Genomic DNA, 23,441 nt, shown 5'->3' on the forward strand with positions numbered 1-23,441 from the left:
GGTAAGTCTTCAGAGATGCATTCAGAGGCTCTAGATCCAATGACCTTTGTCTCCTTAAAGCAGGGTCCATGGAGTAGTGTCCACTGTATTGCAGGTACACATTGTCTTACTCCTTCACTGAATAATTAGGGAATTTCATTCCGATTTGATAAGTTTTAGAAATCTAGAAGCAATGCTCCCTAGTGCCTCAATTTCCTCACCTACGAAATGAGAGAGTTGGAATCAGTGGTCTCTAAAATCTCTTCAAGCTTTACATTTATTATCCTTTGAACCTAGGGCTTCATATAAGAGTTATTCACAGTTTTCATATATGTACACATATACTCCCCATTCAGTCATGGCTGTTTTGGTTTCCTTTGGAGCATCTCAGCTTTTCTATTGATTCTAGGTAAATTCCCCATTCTAGCTTTCAATAAGTTTGAGATATCAGTATGTTATCATGGAAAATGCCCTACACTTGGCATCAGGAGTCCTGAGTTCAGGGTCCTAAGTCTACTAACTGCCACCTGTGTAACTGTGGGTAAGTCATTTCTCCTTTTTGTGCCTGTTTATCTATAAATTTGGGGTAATTATTACTTGACAGCAGGGTCAGGAAAGTTCTCTGTAAACTGTAAATTGTCAAAGAAGTTAGAACTATGAACTAGTAATAGTAACCACATCTTATTTAAGGCATACCACAATCCTGCAAAGTAGATAGTAACAAGGATTATTATACCTTGTTATATAGAATATACTTGTTATATACATAACATATAGTATAATATACATGTTATTATATATAAGATATGGCATATATTATAACTAAAGTCATTTTATGACTTGCTGAGGGGTACACAGTGAATTAATAACAGATGTGATTCTAGAATCCAGGCTTCCTGACATTTTAAAATACTTTTGTAGAAATATTTTGGCCTTTTTCTTGGATTCTAAAGAAGTGTTTATGTGTGCGTATACACACATATACATATATGCACATATGTTCACACATGTGTACATAAACATGCCTTTTTGTTGGATTTTAAAGCTGTAAAAATATGTGTGTGTAAACACACATAACAAACATACCTATCCACATATGAGTAATTCTTTTTTTTTTTTTAACTCCAAAATTTCAGGGGGAGAATAAATGTGTTAGTGAAAGCATTTTAATGCTAAAGTCCAGGGTACAGGTAGTCAGGGTGTTGCTCTTAGATAGTGTGGCTGCTCCTTAATCATTCCTGACCTAAGCCTTCCATGGTCACATTGCCTCCTCTGGTTGCTATCGCCCATCCTCAGTCCAATGGCAGAAGAGATAAGAGCTACACTGCTACCCCACCCACATGCTCTTCTATCTCCCGTATAGTCAAACTGTTCTCTGGGTTTCAGAGTTAACAGCAATATAGGTTCAGGTTTAGTCTAATTCAATTTAATACAATATTATACAAATTAGGGGTGATTATCCTTGACAGTGGGATGGGAAAAGAGCTCTATAAACTATAAATTGTCAAGGAAATCAGAACCATGAACATAGTAATAGTAACCACATCTTATTTAAGGCATACCACAAAAAATAATTCAATTTAATACCAAGTGCCTAATACATGCAAGACAAGAACTATGTGCATGGCCCTCTAGAACTCCATTAAAATGGCCAATAGAGTCAATAAATCATCTGTAAAGATGCCACAAGAGCTAGTCTTCTTCCTTTCTAATAAAATGAAATGGTTGTACTAGATGATCTCTAAATGTCCCTTCTACCTCTGACATTATATATTCCAAAGACCCTTTAGTTCTAACATTTTATGTTTTAAACCACCTCCTCTTCTAACATTCTATATTCTAAGATCCCTTCAAAAAAGGGAAATTTGCTCTGGGTGAATGAAACAAAGAGAAGATAGAAATACTAAATTTCATTTTCTTTTTGGAGAAAGACACTTGATAGAGCTAAGAATTATCCCAAGCATTCTAGAAAACAATTTGGAACTATGCTAGAAAAGTAATTAAAATTTTTATATCCTTTGACCCAGATATACAACTCCTGGGAATATACCTCAAGGAGGTCAAAGACAGAAGGAAACGTCTCATAGCAACACTTTGTAAAGTAGCAAAAAACCATAAATTGTGGCCTGTTGATTTAGGAATGGTTGAACATTGTGGTATATGAATGATATGGAATTTTATTTTGCTCTAAGAAATTATAAATATGAAAAACTATGAAAAATTTGGAAAGATCTATGAACTAAAAATTGCACAGAATCAAGAGAACAAAATATAAAATGACCACAATAGTGTAAAGGAGAGTGACACTAAAAGGTATCAGAATTCAGATAAATACATGATCAATTTTGACACCCAAGTACTTTTGATCTTTATATATGTTTATATATATGATATATGTGTATATCACCTATCTCCCTACATCTTGACTAAGAGGTAGTAGATTATAGTTGTGAAATATAGTATTAAATGTCAGACCTGGTTAGCTTGTCAGGTTGTTTTACTCAATTATTTTTCATTGCTACAAGGCAGAATTCTGGAATGTGTATGTGTATAGTATTGGGAAATGACAATTACATTAAACAAACAAACAAACCACTCCAGACCCAGGAATTCTCAAAAAAAAAACCAACCCCAAAACCATTAAAAAAGAAACACTGATGACTTATGATTGCTGAGTCAATTTCAGGGATCTCTGAATGGAAGAAGAGTTAATTAAGGGCAAATATTTTTTTATTTTATTTTATCTTATTTTTTAACCCTTGTACTTTGGTGTATTGTCTCATAGGTGGAAGAGTGGTAAGGGTGGGCAATGGGGGTCAAGTGACTTGCCCAGGGTCACACAGCTGGGAAGTGGCTGAGGCCGGGTTTGAACCTAGGACCTCCTGTCTCTAGGCCTGACTCTCACTCCACTGAGCTACCCAGCTGCCCCTAAGGGCAAATATAAATGAATGAATGAATGAATGAATGAATGAATGAAAAAGCATTTATTAAATGTTTGTTATGTGCAAAGGACTATGCTAAACACTGAGGATACAAATAGAAAAACATAATATCCCCTGCTCTTAAGGAGGTCACACTCTAATGGGGAAAACAATACAGAATATGTCCCAAAAGTCTTAGTTTAAGTGTTTTGTTTTTTTTTTTAAGGTCAAATTTGAACATAGGACCTCCCATCTCCAAGCCTGGTTCTCTTTCTATTGCCCCTTGGTATAGTTTTAAGCTAGTGAAAATTAAAACTTCCTTAAGACTTTTAGAACATTCAGTATATCATTTTCAGCTGCAAGTCAAATGGAAAAGTCCCTTTATCCTTAGGATATAGTAACAAAGTAGATGATAATGTATATTCTTTAATATTATACATGCATATGTGACAATATGTAAATATTGTCCCAGTTATCCAGAAAGGGAAAAATAATGGAGTCTCCTGTGTTTTGTTTTGTTTTCTGCCAAGGAGAATGATTTTTAGACTTGAAAAGACGGAACAAATGGAGATGCAATCCTATACTGTAATAAAAGAGACAGCTTTGTGGTATAGTAGATAGTAGTCTAGACTTTGAGACAGGAAGACTTGAGTTCAAATCCTACTTCAGACATTTACTGTTTGACCCTGGGCAAATCACTTAATCTCACTTGTTCTCAGCAACTCTATCTGTAAAATGTGGTTGTTGTGAGGCTCAAATGAGGTATATAAAAGTGCTTTGCAAAACTTAAAGCACTATATAAATGCTAGAATTAAGAGAAGTATAGTGTTCGGGTCATATGATAAGACCACCTCTGGAGGATCATGTTCCATTCTAAGTACTACATTTTAGGACACTGAGAAGCTGGAGTGTGCATAGAGAAGGGCAACCAAAATTGTAAAGGGTCTCAAAATCTTGCCATACTTGGATCATTTAGAGGAAATGGGGATGCTTAGCCTGGAGAAGTCTGGGGTGGGGTGGGGAATATGACCACTGTTTTCCAGTTTTCAAAGTAGGCTACTGAAGATGTAGAACAAGGGAAATTCACTTCTTGTCCAGGGAATTCAAACTGTCCTTTAAAAAGTTACGGATTGAAGGGGTTATTATATAATTCCTCTTGGCCCATGCCCAAGACTTTCTGCCATAGAACCACAAAGCACTCCTGAGCTAAGAGGATCATTTGGCCCAATGTTCTCATTCCTCAAATAGTACAGAGAAAGGATTTGCCTTGCTGGAAGTCACATGGGTGTTGAAGTCAGTTTTGGCACTTTTACAGAGCCCCCATAGCTCATAGTCCAGGACTCTTTTTGTTATCCTTTGATGCACCAGGAGACTCCACTAATTGACTTTTTGCTTAACATTTTTGATTCTTCCTTCTGCCTCTCTCCCAAATCCAATCAATTGCCAAGTCCCATTCATTCTGCCTTCCAGATCTCCCTTACTTATCTCTTTTCAATCTCTGTACTATCACCCTAGGTCAGGCCCTAACATTCACTTGATGTGTTATCAATGTAATAATGTATTTGTTGTTCAGTTGTTAAAAGTCAAGTCTCTTCAAGACTCCATTTGGGATTGTTATAGCAAAGATACCAGAGTGGTTTGCCATATGCAATGATAATTCATGTAAAGTGTTCTGAAAACTTTAAAACACTATATAAATGCCAATTGTTACTATCACCTGACTTATCATAGTGATCTCCTTATTTCTAATTTCTTTTCTAACCATCTTTCATAGGTAGGTTCAGAGTAATTTTAACATATAGTACTGAAAATATTCTTTTCAAAAACCCATGTGACTTTCCATTATCTACAGTAGCAATTCTCAAACTTTTTGGTTTCAGGACACCTTTATACTCTTTTTTTTCTTTCTTTCTTTCTTTCTTTCTTTCTTTCTTTCTTTCTTTCTTTTTAATTTAAACCCTTTCCTTCCATCTTAGAATCAATACATAGTATTGGTTCCAAGGCAGAAAAGTGGTAAGGGCTAGGCAATGGAGGTCAAGTGACTTGTCCAGGGTCACACAGGTAGGAAGCCTCTGAGGGCAAATTTGAACCCAGGACCTCTTGTCTCTAGACCTGGCTCTCAAACCACTGAGCTATCCAGCTGCCCCCACCTTTATACTCTTAAACATTATTGAGGACACCGAGATGGCATGGGCATGGAAGGGAGATGACATGAACATTGTACACAGGTGCCATGGACACTGTACCCCTTAACTCAGGCAAACTGTAAACAGGGAAATTCCCTTGCTCCTTTCTGTCCTTGTGACTAAGCCAAGGTCTATAAGACCCTGAGTTTACCATCATCCTTGGATCTTCCTTTAGGGTGAGATGGACATAGAGGCACACCTCCAGGCTACACCTTGATACCATCGGGCTGGATCTCAGGCATCCATCTGTTCCCCAAACCATGAGGGTCTCCAGGCAGACCCCACACCCCACCGAATACCTAAGTGTTTACCACTCTAGAGTCACATACACACCGTGACATAATATCATGTACTTACTATTGTAAAGGGTATAAAAACCCCTGAACCAAGGCATTCTGGGAGCAACCCCCCAGGGATGTACCACTCATACTGTCTTGCTGGCCATTAATCCTATTTACTAATAAATCTTTCTTTTTTGAAGCCGTCCAGCAGCTTCACGAAGATTCCTAGTGGGTTGGACACTTAGAAAGGGGAACCAAGGACTGAGTGAAAATGGGTTACGGGTTAAGGATTAATGGAAAGAGAACATAAGGTGAGAATAAAGATACACAGACACAGAAAGTTTTGGCATAAGGTAGACAGACAGCAAGTAAGCTCTGATGGTCAAGAGCTTCATGGTTAGGAGCTCTGATGGTTAAGAGCTCTCTTGCCAACTGATGTCTTGTCACTTTTATTGGGGTTACAACAGTATGGGAGGAAGGGGAGAGACCAGTGGCCTGATACATTAACATTATGAGGTAATCATCATAAAATGCAGACTGCCTAAAACAATAAGTAGAGCTAAGATCAGGATCCAGTTCTGATATGGCCTAAGGCATCTACAGATGTTTGATACCTATGTTAATTGATCATTGAAGGAAAAGTAAGGAGACTGAGATAACTGACTCTCTTCTGGGGTGTAGCCTTAGGGAAGGGCTAGGGATTTGGCAATTTGACTCAAGATTACAGAGATCAATCATTAGCAGTATAAGAGTTAAGTTTTTGAATACTTCTTAAAATAATATCACGATTAATGTATACCTGGGATTGCTACATTTTTACTTTTAAGCTAAGTTTCAGCATCTTGCATTCTTGCAAAAGGTATCCTTCCTGAACCCATTTCACCATTGTACCCCATAACACCCAGTTGTAACTCCATAACACAAAAAGATTTTATGTGAGTTATACCTATCAGTATCTGCCATATTAGAAATTAATGTTTTACTATGTTGACTGGGAAAAAACACAAAACTATTAAATAGTCAGAAAAACTATTTAATCAAGGAAAGGAGTTCAGTGCAATATTAGGCCTCCACACAGAGCTGCACACTAACACCCACGCAGAGTTCATTTTGACATACCAAGCTCAAAAAGTTGCCCTTCACTGTACTAGGCTATAAGTTTGGAGTTTCTAGATTCCATGTTGACAACTATTATTATGAAAATAGTTTTGATCTTGAAGATTCTCTGAAAGGATCTCAGGGTTACCTGACTATACTTTGAAAACCATTAGTTTACATATTCCTTACTTTGGTATTAAAAGCCTTTCATGGTTTGTCTCCAATTTTCTTTTATAACCTCTATATTTTGGCCATATTGGATTATTAGATGTTCCCTAATTTATTTTGCTCTTTCCTACCTCTTGGCTTCTATATCTCTGCCCCCTACTTAAAATCCTTTCCTTCAAAGCTCAGATCAGGTTTCAGCTATTCCCTGAGATATTTCTTAATTTTTCTAGTTGGAAGTGATTCCTGTCTTCTTAAATTGCATGTCTACATATTAGATAACTATTGAGTTAGAATGTAAGATGTTATGTCTGATATCCCTATCTCTTGCAGCACAGCATAATGCGTTTACACTTTTTAAAAAAATCAGAATTACTAGGCATTCACTGTGATAGGCTTTGTAAAAGATGAAACATTTAGCTAAGATATAACCATAATGCAAAATGACATAAGCACATGAGAAAGGTACAAAATACTATATGAATTCTGAGGTAGTAAAGGTCATTACTGTGTGGAGTGGAAATTGAGGGGACCTTGGATATTTCAAAGTTCACCCTCTTTTATCACTTATTAAAAATATATGATGGGGGGGGCAAAAAGGGGGTGAAGGGGAAAGTAAAAAACATGAAACATGTAACCATGGGAAATTTTTCTAAAAAAATAAAATATTTAAATCTTTAAAAAAATAAACAAGCAAACAAACAAATAAATAATATGTGGCTAGGAAAATTAATAATTTAAAATATAATGCTTTATTGAGAGAGAAATGGGGTGGGAAGGGCACTGTTTCAAGTCATGGACCCAAGAAAGATGTCCCCAAGGGATTACAGAGAAAATGTGGGGAACTGCCTCAAGTTGTTGACCCAAAACAAATGTCCAAAAATTCAGAGAAAAATCCCTTACTTATAGGGGAATCCTGATGCAATCAAGTCTCCTAGAAGGGATTATAATATTTTACAATAATTGGAGACAGTGTTGAATAGCTTTATAATGGTTTTACAATGAATACATTCAAGAAAATAATGGTTCTACAATGAACACATTTAAGCTAATTAAATCTTCAAAAGAAATTGGAGAATTGCTTCACAATGGAAACATCCAAGCAGATCAATATTTTAAAGAAATGATCACAGGGGGCAGCTGGGTAGCTCAGTGGATTAAAAGTCAGGCCTAGAGAGGGGAGGTCCTACCTTCAAATCTGTGCTCAGAGGCTTCCCAGCTGTGTGACCCTGGGCAAGTCACTTAACCCCCATTGCCTAGCCCTTACCACTCTTCTGTCTGGGAGCTAATACACAGTATTGACTCCCAGAAGGAAGGTAAGGGTTTAAAGAAAAAAAAAAAAAAAAAGAAATGATCTGGAAGTTAGAGACAAATACAAGAAGAGTAGTTCAGTGCTGGATTATCTAGGAGGGGCTGATAAGAGGATCAGTCAAGCCATAAAGCTTGACCTCTGGAAGAAGCTTCAATAATCCAAATACAAAGATACAATAGGAGAGTCTTCCAAGACAAAAGGGTACTTAAGATTTGATCTCTAAAACAGTGATGGACAACCTTTTGAGCTTGGTGTGTCAAAATTTGCTAAAAAAAGGAGCATAATTCCTTGATGTGTCACTTCAAGAAAAAAACCATAATTTCGCAATATTTATAGTTTAAATAACAAAATGTATAATTGTAATATATAACTATTTAATAAACCTAAATAGGTAAATTAATATAGGTACAATTGTCATCTATAGTGCAGAGTGTCTATACTACACTACAGCGAATGCTTGGCATGCGGCCCCATACTTCTCTGTCTGTGGCCCTGTGTCATCAAAAATGACTATTCATGTCAGTGCTGACATGTGTGTCATAGGTTTGCCTCACCAATCTAAAACCACCAGCCTGGGACTCCTGCTTAGGGCAATTCCCAGATAGACTTTTCACTCTTTTACCTTGGAACTATCAACTTGGAAAAACATAGAACTATGAAAGTAGTTGGCAAAACAAGTCTTTAATCAGTAAAGAGAGAGGTCCATAATAAACAGCCACTACACAAAGTCTGGTGCCAAAATACTACACAGATTCAGGACCCTGGGGTTCTGGGGATAGTATCTCTGGGAGGATCAATACTAGAGATGATTCTCCAAAGAATAATAGAACTTGGGGATCTTATATACCTTTTGGGAAACTAGATACAGGAAATATACACTGAGGTATCAGGGAGAGGTCTATTACAATGAATACAGAAGAAAAGGGTCCAGCCTAGGGCTAGGCTACCTCAGAGAGGACTTTAATACAATGGAAGAAACAACTAAGATAAAAAGGGTACTTAGCATTTGACTGTATCCACTAGTCCCACCTACATACATTTTGAGCGGGAAGGGACTTAAGAGGTCACTTAGTTTAAAACCCTCATTTTATTGGGGAGCAAACTTGATGCTCCAGGAGGCATGACTGACACTTAATCACAACTATCAAGTAAGACTGAGGATTTAAAACCAGTCTCCTGGCTCAAAATTCAACATTTTTTCTCCAGTACATTATAGCAAGCTGACAGAGGACTTAAAACTGGAGAAAGAAAATCTCTTCTTTTGAATGAAACCAAAGTCCTAGAGAGGAAGTGGTTTGCCAGACTAGAGATAATTAAGTGGCACAGCTAAGATACTGTTGACATGGAATCTAGAGACCCCAAACTTGTGGCCTGTTGGGATCTAATGAACCCCAAGTTTTAGGAATAGCTTGTAAATTGGAGACCCCCAAAGCTTGTGCTTGTTCTTTGTTCCCTTGAGAATCCACCCTGAAGGGAATCTCAGGCTAGCAATTTCAGACTGAATAATTGACCCTAAGGTAAAGGCTAAATATCCTTTTGTCTTAGGTAGTCAGAGACAATCCTTTAGTATCCATGTAAGTAGCCCATTCCCTTACACCCTAGCCTCTGGTTATGATTCTTTTCCCAAGCTTGATTGTATCCTGTCAGTATGGTCATGTGAATCATCTTTCCCTGCCCCTGGATCTCCCAAAAATGGTATATAGGTTCCCCAAATTCTTTTGTTCCTTGGAGTAGTCATTTAGCCAGGTGGCACTCCCAGAGGTCAGGGCCCAGAGCATTCGGAGTTCAATCGTGGGACTCAGCATAAGGCTGTAGCCTCAGCTCTTGAGTAGAGGCCCATTCAGCCCTCTTACCTCTGACCTTAATTAAAGAGTGGCTTTTCTGACTAATAGTTCTGTGTTGTTTTCAATTCAACAATACCAATCCAAGTCTTTTAATTCCTTATTTCAGCTAGGTGCTTAATATTTGTCGCACTGAATTTTTCACCATTTCAAACACGGGATCCCTGGCTTCCTTCCTGTCACAGCAAAAAAAATTCCATCTTTTGCAAGAAGCTTTTCCAGATCCCTCTCAAGGGTAAAGCCTAGCCTTAATGATTACCTCTAATATCTTCTGTCTATAGCTTATTTAAAGGGAGTTTGCATGTGGTCTCCTCTGTAAGACAGGAAGTTCCTTGAGGGCAGGGAATGTCTTTTGCATTTCCTAGCACACTCCTTAACAAATGCCTAGATTGGCAAGCCTTAGTGGCTCTTTAAGCAACTCCACTTGGATGCTATTTGGTCCAAACCCAGGGAGGGGAAGCCCAAGGTCACACAGAAAGCAAGGAATTGGACCGGGATTCGAGGCCAGGACGCCAACAGTGCTCTTTTCTATTCCATCATGGGGTCTTGGTAGGGAGTTAGCTGGAATCTTGCTGTGGTAGGGGTGGGTGGACGCATTTTCTTAGGGAGCAGAGGGTTTCACTGAAGGGCAGGCAGACAGATGCAAGAGTCTTTGGAGGGAACCTCGGCTACAACCATAATCAAAGCCAGCCCTTTGCAACCGGCTTCCGGCTTCCACTTCCGGCAGAGTGGGCGGATTCTGGCCGACAAGTCACGGCGCAAGCGCGAGAATCGGCGTCTCCGGACTGAAGGAGCGGCGTTGCTACGGCAACTACTCGAGGCCTACGGAAGCCTCGCGAGTTTGGTTGGATGAGGGAAGGCATTCCGGATGTGACTCTCCCGTACCCGGTGTGGGCGAGTTGACGTTTCCGCCTCCGCAGGCCCTGGGGGCTCCCTCCCCTCTGGCTCCCGGGCGGAGATTACGTCTTTCAAGATCAGCTCTGTTACTTCCCATCCCCTCCGAATTCCTCCTTTACACCGAGCCCCTCTCCAGCTCCCTTAGGCCATCTCTGCCCTTCAGCCCGGCCCAATTCCCTCTGCATTCCCAGAAGCCCCACTCCACGTCCCCCAGGCCTCCCTTCTTCTGTATCCTTCAAGCCCGGATCCTTCTCACTTCTTTTTGAGCTGTCAGCCTCAGAGATCGAGGCCCAACCCCAGCTTGCCCCTAAGCCCTGAGCCTCCTCCTTTCATCACCGTCAAGCTCTATCCCTCTCTCCCAAATCCCTAGCTCCAAAGAGGCCTGATTGCAATCACCCCAAGGTCTCAACCGTCCCTCGGCCAACTTTATAACACTCCAGCCCCAGAACACACCCTTCAGGTCCTTCAAATCCCCAGCTTCTTACTTCCCCTAACCCTGGTTTTCCCACTTTCCAGTTCTCCCCACCCCGTCCAGGATGGGGGAGAACACCAGCCCCATCAGTGTGATCCTGGTCAGTTCAGGGAGCAGGGGCAATAAGTTACTATTCAGGTACCCATTTCAGAGAAACCAGGAACACCCTGCATCCCAGACAAGTAAGTGAGCCAGTGTTGGCAGCATGGTATGGGATTCCTGGGGACAAGTAGCTGCCTCTTTAAGGTTGGAGGGAAGAGTGGTGACAGTGACTAAAGGCTGACTGTTAGATTTCTCTACTCTCCTCATCCTTTCCCTTGAGCACTGAAAATCTCAATGGTTTGTATAGACTGAAAAGTGAGCTCATTTGGGGTGAAAACAAAAATATTTTGCTTTTTTGTGATTCCACCAAGGTTGCCATGCTCTGTGCAGGGAATAAAAAAAAATGAAAAATTACAAAGATCTTAGAAGATTCATATCATTATGGCCTTGGGATCATATTTTTTCCTTTAAGTGAAGCTCTTATCTCGTTGCCTCTTATTTTTAAAGGTTAAAGATATGCTATACAAACCTAAACCACAAAGTGATGAAAACATTTTAAACAAATTGTTTTCTGTTTGAAAAATTTTCCAACAAACGTTTATTGACCTTTAAAATTACCTTATAGGTGATTCTTCTTATTTAAGAAAATATTTTTATTTTTCTTCATATTCCACAAATATGAGGGGCAGTTTGTTTAATGATCAGATATCGTAGAGCCTGGTGTTCCAAATGATGAAAGCAAGCACTTTATGAGCTTCCTTTCTATATTAATTTCATGCTTATTTTACAGACGATTGTGCATGAGTAATTTGTAAATCATGTTTTGGAAAGTTTTGAAAATGAAAAATTTCCAAATTGGTTCAAGTATCAAAACTACATTTTGATAAGAGTGGTATAGTGGAAAGTACACTGGCTACAATGGAGTCAGAGAGCTTGTGTGTAAGTCAACCCTGACACAACATATGTGACTTTGGGAATATCATTTAATCCCAAGTGGTTCAATTTCCTCAAATATAATATTAGAGGGTCTAAAACTATATAGTCTAGACTAGTGGCATCAAACTTAAATAGAAAAGGGGACCACTAAACCATACTTAAAGATACCTAGAAAAGTACAGATTAACATTATTTATGTTCTATTGTATTTATGTTTTTTATTTGTTAAATATTTTCCTAGTACAGAGCATCTAGGTAGCACAGTGAATAGAGTGTCATGCCTGGAGTCAATTCAAATGTAGCCTCAGACATTTCCTAGCTGTGCGACCCTGGCAAGTCACTTAACCCCATTGCCTAACTCTTGTCACCGTTCTATCTTGGAACTGATGCAAAGGTACGGGTTTAAAACATGTATTTCCCAATTACATTTTAAATGGTTAAGGCCACACAGGAGTATTGCAGGTGGCAGGTTGGGTGTTTTATACATCTGGTCTAGATGTTGGTCTCTGAGGTCTATTTTTTTTCTCTGTTCAGTTGTTTCAGTTGTATCTGACTCTTTTCGACCCCATTTGGGATCCTCTTAGTAAAGATACTAGAGTAGTTTGCCATTTCTTTTTCCAGCTCGTTTTATAGTTGAAGAAACTGAGGCAAACAGAATTAAATGACTGGGAGTCATACAGCTAGTGTCTGAGGCAGGATTTAAACTTAGGTAGATGAGTCTTCCTGACTTCAGGCCTGACACTCTATCCACTTTACCTCTTAACTGTCCCCATTTTTTGTGTAAGAAACCATATTTTGAAAAAAGTATCAATAGTTGATTTTTATATTTTTACTTTGGTTGAGGTTAAAAATTAATATGATTCTCTGAAATTGTCAAAATTTTCATAATCATCTGTACTTTCTGCTATGGAAAAACATTTTATTCAACTTCCCTTTTCAACATGCCATTTCTTCCTGGAGCTACTCCTATGTTTTGATACTTTGTGAATCTGTAATCTCATTGATATGGGTGCTTTATCCCACAAGCAGATCATAATTCATCTCTGGCTGCTTAAACTGTGAAGTTCTTGGCCATGTCCTTCCATAAATCTACCATAGGGGATTCACCTGATGTGCTGTGCCTCTAGTTCTGGCCATCAGTTCTTAGGTTTAGAGATTTAAAGTTGAAAGGGATCTAAATGCCATCCAGTACAAACCCCTCAATTATACAGATGAAAAAGCTGAGGCCAAGAGAGGGAAAGCAACTTGGTCAGAGTCACATGGGTTGGAAATCAGGATTTGAAAACATTCTTGTTCTTCTGTGCCACTTATTCCTTGGGATATATGAATTATAAGATGGTATGGCTTACATAGGACTAAGCACTGTATTTAGGAGCCCTTATTAAGTTTATTTCATTGCTTACTTAACTATACCAGTTTAGCCATATGTTAAAAACAGTTTTTATTTGAACTTTTTGTTTTTACATCACTTTTTCCACATATTTCCCTCCCCACTCAAATAATACTCCTACCCAGACGGCCATTTTATAGAAGAAAGAATGATTTTTTTTTAAAGTAGTTTAGGGAGAGGGCAGGTCAGTAGTTCAGTATTAGAGAGCTAGGCATGGAGTTGGGAGGTACTGGGTTCAAATGTGGCCTTAGGTGTTTCCTACCTGTGTGACTCTGAGCAAGTCACTTATACCCCATTGCCTTGTCCTTACCATTCTTTTGCCTTGGAACCAATACACAATATTAAGTCTAAGATGGAAGGTCAGAGTTTTTAAAAAGAAAAGGAAAAGTAGTTTAGGGAACAACTAGGTGGATAAAAGTCAGGCCTAGAGATAGGAGGTCCTAGATTAAAATATGACCTCAGACAATGTGATGCTGGGCAAGTTACTTAATCCCAACTTCCTAGCCTTACTGCTCTTCTGACTTGGAACTGGATCCTTGTATCAATTCCAAGACAGAAGGTTAAGGTTTAAAAAAAAACCAAGCAAGTACTTTAGCAAAACTAACTACACATCGACTCAGTGCAATTTTCTATACCCATTATCTCTCATTTTTATAAAGGTAAGCTTCCTCAATTTTGTCAAGAACGTAAAAGTAGCACTATCTACTCCAACCCCAGCCAGAGAGGCACAAGATAAAAACAGAACTTTGAGATCTCTGATTTGAATATAGGTTACAAGCTAGTCAAACAGAGAAGTCCCTTATCTATGTATTTATATCTGGCTTCTGTCTAAAAGTGTAATAAGTCAGGGGCAGTGAGATAGCACAGTGGATAGAGTGGCAGGCCTGGAGTCAAGAGGGCCTGGGTTCAAATGTTGACCTCATACACTTACTAGCTGTGTGATCCTGGGCAAGTCACTTAACCCTAGTTGCCTAGCCCTTACCATTCTTCTGCCTTGGAGCCAATACACAGTATTGTATTGTAAGGGTTTAAAAAAAAAATATATATATATATATAGAACATGGCTCCTGCCCTCAGGGAGTTTTCAGTCTAGTTGGGGACATCATATTATTTATACATCAGTGTTGTATATGTAATACATACATTGTTGTAAATATACAATTAAATACTGAATTGCATGGTAGATTTAAAAGTTCCATAAGAAGTCTGAGTAGAGGGAGGTCATTATGAGCTGAAGGAGGTAGGGAAGGAATCATTGAATAGGCAGGACTTCTCAGAGTTTAACCATCCTGATGTAGCCTTCTTTTCTCTCTTGCTCTTCACACTCATTAAATTCATTGCTTTTTTCAAAAAACACCTTTGCCTGCATCTTGGAAGTGGAAATGGAAATCAGCTGCCAAGGGTCAACAGTTTGTTAATATAACCTTTCCTATATTTCTTTAATGTTTTAGAGTTACAAAATAATTTTCTTATAACAAATTTGTGAGGTAAGTAATACAAGAATCATTATCCCCATTTTATGGGTGAAGAAACTAAGGCCCAAAGAGATTGTGATTTGCCATTAAGTTGTAGAACCAGGAATCGACTCTTTTGACTCCATATCTAGTATTTTCCCCATTATATCACACTGGGGAAAAGGATGGAAACCAGTGATTAAAGTAGAAGTTTAGAGATTATCCGTGGAGTTCATTTATCTGTGCTAGCCCTGACCCCTAACTTATCATGTTTAATGTATTATTTCCTTTTGCTACAGATAAGCCACGTAGCCGATATGCTGTTAACAACACAGGAGACAATACAGATGACCAAGATGGGGACTCCAGGTAAGGGAACCTTCTTAACCTTTCAGAAAAGGCAGGAGATGAAAAAACATGAGGTGGCATAAAAGCACACAGTTTCACCCATCACATCCCATCCTGATTCTTTTGTAGGTACCCACTATATTTAAGGCTCTTTCCTGGGAACTGATGATATAAAGGAAAAAAAAAAGTCTCCTTCAAAGAGCTTATATTCCATTGGGGGATACAACATATATATAACTCAGTGTATACAAGAGAATTTGAGGATAGGAATATTAACATTGAGGGGGCATGAAAGAAGTCTTCTAAAAGGAGGTGGCACTTGATAGAAAATAAGAATTCTAAGAGATAATGCACTAAAGTGGAAAGTGGAGTATTGATTTTTGAGAATAGCTAGTAGACTTGTTTGCCTAGAATATGGAGTTTATGAAGGGGTATAATTTGAAATAAGATTTGAAAACTTGGTTGGAAATAGGTTGTGGATGGTCTTAGCTTCTCACCTGAGGAGTTTGTATATAGAGGTAATTGGGGACCAGTGACAGGTTTGGAGCAAGGGAGCAGCATGGAGAGGCCTGTGCCTTAGAAAGATTGTTTTAGAAGCTGTGTGAAAGGTAGATTGGAAGTAGGAGAGCCTGGAAGGGGGGAGACCAGTTATGGAGCTGTTGGAATGGTTTGGGTGAAAGATCATGAAGACTTGATTTGGGGTACTGGCCAGAGGAATGGAAAGAGTCCCACAGTTGAGAGAGGGGTGGCCTATGTATTTCCAAGACTTGATAACTAGATAAGAGGTGAAGGAGAGGGGAGAGGAAAAGGTATCTACAAGTTTATGCATCTGTTTGCCTGGCAGTGTAGCGGTATCCTCACTACAAAGAAGCAGCTTGGAGAAAGGTGAATTTATTGCAAGAATTGATCACTTCCTGTTTGGACTCTTCTATTTTAGACTTGATGAATTTGAGATGGTTGGTGGCCGTGTCCCATAGGTGGTTGGAGATATGGGACTGATGTTCTTTGTTCTGTGATGGGTTGACTTCTGGCAGTTCTTCTCACTGCCCAGTTAAGACTGTTTGTAAACCGGAAGTAGTCACCCCCTTACTCGTAAGCCCTCTATTTGTCTTCCTTGCCGCCTCATTGTGATGTAGCATTACCTTGGGTTACTAAAGCCTTTGCCAGAGGAGCCGAGGCTCTTCCTTCACAAATTAAAAGGGCTTCAAGAATGGACATGGCCACAGATTATTTTCTAATTAATGTTCTAGAATCTAGAGGGGGTGCTGGAGCTAGAGAAGAGTGCTGCACTCCCTGCCTTCATGGAGCTTACCAGCCTTGGCTTGAGAAGACTGTTTACTGAAAGGCTGGCTGCCGGACCATTATTTATTTATTTTTGCCAGGGCAGTTCATGGGATCGTGTGTTGACAGGGTGCGTCTGTCGCAGTGAGAGCTAATGAGCCGTGTCCAGGGAGTGCACTGAACTGTCTCTTAGAATGTTCTTTCAGCAAAGCTCTATTAAGCACATATTGTATATGGAACACTAAGTGTGGGGCTCTAGAGATACAAAGTTTTGATAAGAAACTGTCCCTGTCCTAATGGACTTCTATGGAGTAAGGAGGTTAAGCACGAATGTATCATGTAGTGTTGTATATTATAGTTAAATGAAAGGTATAATAAGTTGCAAAACAGAGCATTGTGAGAAGGTCCAAGAGAAAATGTTACACCTTAGAATATACATTTTTTTTTAACCCTTACCTTCTGTCTTAGAATTGATACTAAGTATCAGTTCTGAGACTGAAGAATAGTAAGGTCTAAGTGGCTTGGCCAGGGTTATGCTATGTTTTCTATGTAGCTAGGAAGCGTCTGAGGCGAGATTTGAACTCAGCACCTCCTGTCTTCAAGCCAGGCTCTTTATATACTGAGCCACCTAGTTGCCCCTAGCATAGACCTTCTTGAGGTAAAGGACAGTATTTAGCATTTGTCTTTGCATCCTTAGTACCTAGCATAATGCCTTATGCATAGTAGACACTTAATAAATATTTGTTCAATTCATTTGCATTATTTGCCACAATATATGACAGATGAAACTGCCTTCACACATTTGTCAATCCGTATGCAGTTAAAGAGGTATAGACCAGTGGCCCATTCTGCTCTTTCACTTAAGAAAAACTCTTAGAGTGCCATCTATGTATTTTATTTTTTAGAGAAATATTAAAAACTAGAAATTCTTTATGATAGTAATTTCCATAGCCAGATTAAATCAAGGAATGAGAAAGATTGTCATCAAGGTTAACTTTATTACTTTTAGCACAGGTTTGAACTGTGAAGTTCTTTCTAGGAAACAATCTAAGACTAAAATGGATGCTTTCCAGCTTTTTTTTTTTTTGAAGGTATCTATTCCTTCTGAAAGAACTATAAAAATTTGAGACAATGTAGAAATGCTGTGCTCCAACATCTAACATAACTTCTCCCTTTTTGAAAATGATAATATTTCTCATTCATGTGGCCATAAGTATGGAAAGTCAACATGGCATAGTGGATAAAGCTTTGGAATTGGGAAGACTTGAGTTCAAGTCCTACCTTAGATAGAGATATGTGACTGAACAACTCACTCAACTTTAGTTTAGTGCCACGGGCAGTTTGCGAAGAATGAGAGTTAGAGGTTTCCTGGCTTCATCTGTTGATGTGGTTTTCACACCAGTAGCTCTCCACACTAATGAAACCCCTCTCCAAAAGAAACAAGTTAGATGGAAAGCAGAAATAGGTCAAGGGGCTCAGCTCTGATCTCCTGGGGGGGGGTTTGAGACACTCATATCTCTAAATGGGGTCCAATTCTAAAAAAGCCTATACAAGAAAAAAACCACAATGTTTTTCTCTAATTTCACAATGTCCTGCCAGCCAAATTGATTTAGTTCTCAAGATAATTTTCATTACTCTTCCTTGTCAAAATACTTTCTAAATGCATTCGGAAACAAAAAGTAAATATTTATAAGGAAGAGCCTAACAGTTTTGAAAGAGAGAGCCATCTGGAGGAACTCTGCAACAACATGCCTGAAAGTTTGGCATTTTTCTAGTGAATGACCATGTTGGAAAAACCTATTGCATTTGTCAGCCTGTAAGGTGATTTTTGTTGACTTTTTAGACATGATAAATTTGGAGTCAAGATTTCTGCTATGAATAGCTTTGTGATCTTAGGCAAGTTACTTAAATTCTCTGGGCCTCAGTTTCTTCATCTGTAGGATTAGACTAGATGGCTTCCAAGGTCCTTTCCAACTCTTAACTCAGTGATCCTATGATTTGATAAACCACATGTAGTCATATCAGAGATCTAGATTCTGATTCTATTTCTGTCCGTAATTTGTGATTTTAGGGATATTTCTTTCTCAGATTGGATGTTTCTTTGAATACTTTGGAATTGGTGATTCCACTGTTTTATGTCACACCCTTCCTCTTGTGCTGCTGTGAGGTCTAATGAGATAAAGTGTAAGGACTTCTGAAATCAGAGGTCCTTAGATTATACATTTCTTTTCCATGGTGTGCATAGCACTTTATCTTCAAGTCCATTGTTGTTGTGGTTTTTCAGTTAAAAGATCTCTGTGAAACATAAGACTGAACCAAAGCAATCTTATTTGTTATAATATGATAGTGTATAATGTATAATATATAGTATATATAAATGTATAGTGTATAATGGTAATAATAAAAGTTTCACTTTGATTTTAATTTTCTATATCCAGAGTTCAGCAGTCCAATGTCAGCAAAAACTTTGAGAGCTTTCAGGCTTCCCCCCCCCTCTTAACTAATCTGAATACGAGCTGAAAGTGGGAGACTTCATGTACCTAGGGACAAATTATTATAGTCAGTAAAGCTATACTATCTCAAACTCTCACCCTGTTTGTTTGTTTATTTAGTTTGGGGATTGCCTGGTTGATTCATTCATTTGGTACACATTTATTGCAAATCCATTGGGTTCCAGACACTACTATTGAGTTTTGCAGATCATCTTTCTGCAGTGGATTCTTCATTTTTTGAGGTGGTGCCTTCCCAGAGGAAGCAGCTTTTTGATGTGGAGAACATTATATTTGGAACAAGAAGTTATGGATTCAGATTTCTGCTTTGTCCCTTAATAGGGGAGAGATGGAGAATTACAGACTGATTCTAGAATGTTGCAGATTGATACCTGTTCCACAACTCATAGTCTTGGAAAGTTCCTTGGAATACTGAGGTTAAATGATTTGTTCAGGGCTTTATAGTCATCAATAATAGAAGGAGTTTGTTTCCTCTACCTTTTGTAGTTCAGTCTTTTAAAAATATTTTCCCCCAATTACATGTAAAAACAATAAAAAAAATTTTTTTCCTGTATAAACTTAGGTGAGGGGAGAAGAGGAGAGAAGGGAAGGAGAGGAAAAGTGAGGGGAGGAGAGGAAAGAAAAAAGGAAAGGAGAGGAGAGGAGAAGAGAGGAGTAAAAATAATTTTTATCAATTATTTTTTAAAATTCTGAGTTCCAAATTCTCTCCCACCTTCCTTCCCTTATCCCTTCATTAAGAAGGCAAAGAAATTTAATATAGATTATATATGGTAGTCTTGCAAAACATTTCCATATTAGTCATATTATGAAAGAAAATACAGAAGAAAAAAAAGTTTGTGGTTCAGTCTTACTTTTTCATATAGATCTTTAAACAGATTTTCCTAGACTAATGGACTCACAGATCTAAATCCCTACTACCCATTCCTCCAATTCTAGGCTGTTAGAATTAGATAAGATCTTAGAGTTATCTAATTGAACACCCTCATTTTGCAGATTTAGGACTAATGCCAGAGAGGTAAAGTAACTTGATCTTCATCTCTTTGAGTTTTAGGTTCTTTATGGGTAAAATGGGTGTAATATACTCTACCTCCCAGGATTATCATGATCTTCAAATGAAAAAAAATATATGTATATAAAGTTATTTGTAAACTATATAAATGCCAACTACAATTATTTATAAGTTTTTACTCATTGACATATTCAGAATATTAAAATACAGAGATACATAATCCTCAGAATTTTGTTAGACATGTTTTCTATTGGATATTCCTTGTTTGTAATAACAGATATTTCTTGAAGCTGAGGCTTTGGAGTATCTTCCTTAAGTAACTTTAAAAAGATATCTAATGTTTTTCACTTGTTAAATGGGTATTGGATATTGGGTTTTGGTTTTTAAAAGATTATTAGAAAAATAATTAATATGGAAATAGGTATTGAGTGATAAAGCATGTATAACTTAGTGGAATTGCTTGTTGGCTCTGGGAGGGGGAAGGGGAAAAGGGGAGGGAAAGTACATGAATCAGGTAACCATGAAAAAATACATAAATGAAAATTAAAAAAAAAAGATATCTAATGGACTATAAATGGTTTATAAGTAGTGAAGAGCTTCAAGGAAGGAAGCTGATATTGAAAGGCAGATATTGTGTGTGGTTGCTATATTTTAGTGAAGAGATCAAGCTCTTTGAAGAATTGGAACTAATTCTATACTCTTATCCTTCTCAGTTATCACCACTCAAATATGAAAACTGGGACTTTTTGGATGGGTGGATGAGTGGGGGATATAGTTACAGAATTCTCCAAAGGAAGACATATATGTATGCCTTGTTGTTGAATATAGGTAATGCTCTTTTTTTTTTTTTTAAACCCTTAACTTCTGTGTATTGACTTATAGGTGGAAGAGTGGTAAGGGTAGGCAATGGGGGTCAAGTGACTTGCCCAGAGTCACACAGCTGGGAAGTGTCTGAGGCCGGATTTGAACCTAGGACCTCCCGTCTCTAGGCCTGGCTCTCAATCCACTGAGCTACCCAGCTGCCCTGGTAATGCTCTTTTAAAAAAATTATTCGAGTTTCTTCCCTCAACAGCTGATTATCTTTGCTTTATAGCAATTAACCCCTAACAATTTGGTACGTCTTCCAATTTTAATACTGTCTTTAGAAAAGCCAAAACAATCTCATGTTATTTTTCATGGTTTATTTTTCTGTTGTATTTTTGTTTGGTGTTGATGGTCATATTCCCATTTCAGCGAGCAATGTCCTCTAACTGATGAACAATTGGTTGCAGGGTAAGACCAAAACATTCTATACTGTCTTTTTGCCTCAACTCATGCTTTTTCTTCTCTTTATAATTATGCTTAATTTCTTATTTTCATTTGTGTTGATCAATGAACTAACGAAACGACGACAGCAGCCATCACTCTGATGATGCTCAGTGCTCAGTCTCCCCATAGAAATTACCAAGGGCCTGCTAACATTTCTCTGCTTTCCTCCAACTCAGACTCTTTTCCCTTCTGAGCTCTGAGGTGTTGAGCTATTGTGTTTTTCCAAGAGAGTCCAAGTGAATACCAAGAAAGATTCTCTGGACAGGGCTTAGCTTTAATACCACATTCAAACTCTTAACCAAACCTTTCTGACAAAGTTTGGATGAATATGGGCATCAGGTTTTATTGTCAACATAATTGTTATGAAAAAGGATCAGAGATTGTTTCTATATACACATGCCCAGAAGAGTACATTTTACTAGTTAGTTTCCCTCCTGATTTCTCCAGGCACATTTTAGAGGTACACTTTCTCACCAGCTTCTGGGAATTAAGTGGGGTTTAATTAAGTCATGGCTACTGCTAGAAGTACCAAAAAGAGATAAAGATTTTCTCCTCTTAGTACTTATAACCAGTTTCTCTTCAAATAGAAATGGATTATATGATTTCATAAATGATCATCTTCATTCCTTTTACCCCCTGGGGGGGTCCCTCTTACTACATAGTCCTGTTTACTTTCTAGGAGCTTGAGGTGATGAACTTGGAAAGCTACAGTCACCTGATTTACAAGGTATTGAGGTGGCACTATTAGACTAGTTCACTGCTCATGGTGGCATCTTTGTTCTCATATTCTCATTTTTCTCTTTGCTCCCTGAGATGTCAAACTAAATTAGGATGCCAGGATCAATTAGTAGGACTATAAGTGATCAGGCAGGTTATTTTGTTCCTCCTTTGGATATTTTGCCTGAATTTCTAGTTAATTTCACAATTCTTTTTTGTTTTTTTGCACATAGTATTTTTGCACTAGTGCACCATAACCCTTTTCATTTAAATAGTGGAAATGGTTCCTGTAATATTAAAAGATATGTATTTTATTAATTATAGTCATCTAGCTGCTTTTTGTTTAGTTATTCACTTACAGAAATTTGCCAAAATTGCTTAATTCTGAATAATAGGAATGTTAATTAAATTGTGAATTTTATTATATTTAGAGAAACATACTAAGTCTTCAAATAATTTATAGGGGCAAATATGTACTACTGAACCAAATTTATCTGACTTGGTGATTTTTAAGGATTCATTATAAGGTCCTCCTTTTCTTTAAGTTATGACAATAGAAGTAGAAAGAATTCCCTTAGAACACCAAACTCTTCAGTTCTTCCACACTGTGTTTAATCTAGAGAGCCCCATTTAAACCAGAGTCCCATCTAAGCCAGTATTATTTAAAATAGGGTCTTGAAAATGGCTCATCTTGTCTACATTAAAAAGAGTAGTGCCCCCTTCTAGACCCTTTGCTTCCAGCAGCTAGACTCTGGGGAAAGCATCCTTTCTTAGGCTTCTTGAATACATTGCTTGTACCTCCTAGACACAATGTTGGATTTATAGAAGTGGACCTGGAGGAAGTATGGCATGACTCTTAATAGCTTAGAATATTTTCTCACAACCACATTTGGTTCATTTTTAACTTTTGGAAATAAGAGAATAAACTGAATCAGTTTGCTGAAGAGAAGCTGGTTTTAGTTGTCCGTTTAAGGGTGGAAGGTAATAAATAGTCTTTATAGAAAGCTAAGAATTTGTAGTCTAGTGTCTCTCCACATTCAAAACCTGAATTCTTCTTGGAAAATTATATCTAATTAGCACAAGAAAAAAATGGTGAACTTCATCGAATGAAGTGGAGTTTATTTTATTAGCCTCTCCCTCTATCTCCCTCTAGCCACCTGGTGGTAGAGGAAAAAGAGAAACTACTATTTGAACAAGATTAATATTTGACAGTTTCTAGTACCTAAATCCTACCTTTTCCTTTGCTATATATCATGATGAGGCTGAAAAGTAGACCCATCTGTGGTCCTTTTTA

The 23,441-nt window shown here is 38.0% G+C and overlaps 1 protein-coding gene across 4 annotated transcripts in view; it reads left to right on the forward strand.

Annotated features, from left to right (window-relative positions):
- The first annotated feature begins 11,216 nt into the window (after positions 1 to 11,216).
- Positions 11,217 to 23,441, forward strand: part of NPRL3 (NPR3 like, GATOR1 complex subunit) — a 67,099-nt gene continuing 54,874 nt past the window's right edge. For 2 of the 4 annotated variants that reach the window (XM_044657683.1, XM_044657675.1), the window contains exons 1-3: positions 11,217 to 11,334; positions 15,274 to 15,343; positions 21,356 to 21,394. In XM_044657683.1, the coding sequence (XP_044513618.1) occupies positions 11,217 to 11,334; positions 15,274 to 15,343; positions 21,356 to 21,394 (227 nt within the window). The remainder of the gene's footprint in view (positions 11,335 to 15,273; positions 15,344 to 21,355; positions 21,395 to 23,441) is intronic. The other 2 variants (XM_044657689.1, XM_044657698.1) reach the window with 1 other exon arrangement.

Source organism: Gracilinanus agilis, chromosome 1, assembly GCF_016433145.1.
Source record: "Gracilinanus agilis isolate LMUSP501 chromosome 1, AgileGrace, whole genome shotgun sequence".
NCBI classification, from domain to species: Eukaryota; Metazoa; Chordata; class Mammalia; order Didelphimorphia; family Didelphidae; genus Gracilinanus; species Gracilinanus agilis.